This window comes from Monoraphidium neglectum, assembly GCF_000611645.1.
Source record: "Monoraphidium neglectum strain SAG 48.87 unplaced genomic scaffold scaffold01489, whole genome shotgun sequence".
Lineage (NCBI taxonomy): Eukaryota > Viridiplantae > Chlorophyta > Chlorophyceae > Sphaeropleales > Selenastraceae > Monoraphidium > Monoraphidium neglectum.
In genome coordinates this window covers 9,031-12,155 of record NW_014012139.1, presented here as the reverse complement: position 1 = coordinate 12,155, position 3,125 = coordinate 9,031, and the positions used below count along the sequence as shown (strand labels likewise).

At 69.2% G+C, this 3,125-nt stretch overlaps 1 protein-coding gene across 1 annotated transcript in view; it reads right to left on the bottom strand.

Annotated features, from left to right (window-relative positions):
* The window catches only part of MNEG_8057 (hypothetical protein), a gene marked incomplete at both ends in the record, with an annotated part of 2,112 nt that extends 445 nt beyond the window's left edge, over positions 1-1,667 (bottom strand). The window contains 3 exons of the mRNA XM_014043472.1: positions 48-165; positions 335-1,328; positions 1,641-1,667. Of these exons, the coding sequence (XP_013898926.1) occupies positions 48-165; positions 335-1,328; positions 1,641-1,667 (1,139 nt within the window). The remainder of the gene's footprint in view (positions 1-47; positions 166-334; positions 1,329-1,640) is intronic.
* Between the last annotated feature and the right edge of the window lie 1,458 nt (positions 1,668-3,125).

Here is a 3,125-nt window from a genome sequence, read left to right as displayed (position 1 = left end):
GGCGTGCGGCAGCTGCGGCGCCGCGCGCGGCCTTGCCCTCGTTCCACCCCGGCTTGGGGTAGCCGCGCGTCACGTCGTGCTTGTTCACGGGCTCGTACTGGGCGCCGCCCGCCAGCAGCGCAACCAGCGCCGAGAGCGGCTTGTAGAACTTGAGCCCGGGCAGCCCTGTGGATGAGAAAGGTCAAGACGTGAACCAAGGGTCTCGCGAGCGGAAAGGCCTGCGCCGGGTCGCACAGAGCTCCAAGCGCACTGCCAAACCGCCTCCCACTCGCAGCCACGCAGGCTTCCGGCCCCGTCGGCTGTTGCTTTATTGGTGCGTCAGGGCGCCGCTCACTCTGCGCGTTGTAGTCCGAAGACAGCAGCCCGCACACGAGCAGCTCGTCAGGGTCGGGCCGCATGTCGCCCGACCCGTGCCGCGAGCCGCCGCCGCCCTTGGCGGGCGCCTTCATGCTCTTGGGCGGCTCGCCCTGCAGCAGCCACGCCGTCATCTGCGCCACGCTGAAGGGGCCCACCCTGTCGCCGCTCGGCAGGATGGCGCGCCACTTGAGGTCCCCGCCGCCCACCAGCCGCCCCACGATCGCGACCCACTCCTCGCTGCCGGGCTCGGGCCCGCCCGCGCCTGCCGGCGCCGCGTCGGCGGGGAGCGGCGGCGAGGGGCCTGCGGCGGGCGGCGCGCGCGGCGGCGCCTGCGGGGCCGGCGCCTTGGTTCCGCGTGGGTCTGTGGGGAGCGGCGTGTCAAACTGCAGTCCGCCGACTTGCCGCCCCTGCTGCTGGGCGGGCACGCCCGGCCGTGCGCCGCGGCCGCCGTGAGCGGCCTGCGGCTGGAGCTGCTGCTGTCCAAGCTGCTGGGCAAAAGCCTGCTGCTGCTGCTGTTGCTGCGGGGTGAATTGCGAGAACGCCTGGAACTGCGACAGCTGCTGCTGCACCGCAAAGTGCTGCGGGAGCGCATACTGCAGCGCCCCTTGCACGTCCGAGCCGCCCTGGTCCAGGTGCCCCCGCTGCTGCGCCCCCCCGGCGCCCAAGCCGCCACGCAGCGCCGCCGCCGCCCCGCCATTGCCGCTGGCGCGGACCGGGACGTAGTTGCGCCCCGCCTGGGCATCCGCCAGCAGCGCCTTGAGCGGGCGGAAGCCGCCGAACCCGGCCGGCCGCGCGCCGCGGTCCAGGCAGCTGACGCCGCAGACCAGCAGGTCCCCTGGCAGCGCGCCGTCTTGGAACCACTTCACCATCGCCCCGACCTCAAAGGGGCCCTGCAGCGCGCCGGCGAGGTCCCGGTAGTACCAGGTGGGCCACTCATCCTGGGTCGGCAGCCCCGCCGTGAACAGGGCCACCTGGGGAAGGGGGGCAGGCAGGAGCGTTGAGGGGGCGCGCGACGGGCAGTGGTGGCGATCGTGGGTGGGGGGCCATCCTGGACTGAGGGCAGGGAGCCGCCAGGGGAAGTCACGGTGGGGCGCACCCCAGCGATCCCGCGCCCGCGGGAAGCGGGTGGCACCTCGCCAAGCACAGGAGCCGAGGGAAAGGGCGCCCCTAGAGCACATAAGATAACCAGGGCGACCCGCCCTAGCGACACGGTTGATCGGGAGCCACGCGACGCACAGCCCGGGTGCCCACACAGGAGCGCCTTTGCACGCAAGCCCACGCACCTCAAATGTCGACCCGGATGTCTCCATCACTTGCAACGCGCCACAACGGTCGAGGGGCGCGAGAGGGGCAGCTGGTGTGCAGCGCCTCAGCCTCTGAGCGGCCTACAGGTGGCCACGCAGATCGGATACCATGATAAGAGTGTCCACAACCGTTTGAAGCTGAAAAGAGCCGTCAGCGCGCGCACAACTGCAAGGCGTGATCTGAAAGAGCTCGTGTATCACATGGAGGAGCTCAGCCCACGACAGGAAGGGCAGAAAGAGAAGTGCCACTGGCACAGGTCCTGAGGGCTAAACAATCATACAGCGAACGAGCGGGCGGAGTGCAATTTTTACTCGAGAGCATTGGAAACCTAAACGAAACCGAATGGCCGTGCAAAAATAGGTGTTATTTATCACTTTGAACATAACACGGGTTAGGGGAAGGCGGCTGTGGTGCAAGGTCGTTCCGTTGGATTGATTTGAGCTGGAACACCGAATCCAGGCCTCGTCAACCCAAGACTTGTATGCCTTTGCACGGCAGCCCATGCCTTTTTGACGCTGCTAATGATGTCAGAGTGTGGGCAGCGCTTCTCTATCAACAGGCGGGGCGGCGCGGCCCCGGGATCGGTAGCACTGACCGCCCTCGCCTGCCTCGTCGGCGCAGCGGCGGCAGCGGTGAGCCAGGCCCTCACAGCACATGCAGATGCCTGATGCGGGACGTCTGTAGCTACGTGCTACGGCATGAACAGCATCGCCATGTGCCCACCGGAAAGCCGAAGTTGAGATCATTGACAGCCGCTGATACGCGCCCTGCCATGCCTCTCGTCACTGCGCAGGCACCGCCACTGCAGAAAATCAAGGTGCGCTTTCCGCCACTTGCCTGCCATGCCCAAATTCCTGCGACTGGATGGGCAAATGGGCGTGCCAGCTACCCTGGCGCTCACAGGCCGCCGCTGACTCACCCTTTCGTATGCGCATGCTCACCAGGCCCTGGCATGCTTTGCTGCGGCGGCGGCGGCGGTTGCCACGTGGCTGTTGCTCCAACTCAACCAAACCGTGGAGGGTGCGTCCGGCACGGCTCCACCCCCGGCGAGCAGCGCTCTGGGGCCCCCCTGGCTCCGCATCGGCTGCGACCAGCCGCGCGCCCCACCCGCACCCCTGACTAGGAGCGCTCTCCCCGCCCCGCCTTGAGTCCGTCACCCGGCCGCCTAAACGCCTCGCCCGCCGCCCGCCCTCGGCGCATGCAGAGAGCCTGGAGGTGCTGGCAGGCGTTGGGGTCGTGCTGCGCTCGCGGCGGCGGCACGGCGGCGCGCGCAGCACGCTGATCGACGCGGAGAGGGTCCGCGCCGTCGTCATTGCGGAGGTGCGCCCTTGGCAGCCGCCGAAGCCCGCCGCGCCGGCCCGCCGCACAGCGGTCGCGCGCCACCCTATCGCCTCCCGCAACCCCCCTTGGGGTGCGCTGCAGCCGCACGCCACTGAGCCCATGCGCTGTGCCGCTGGGAGGCA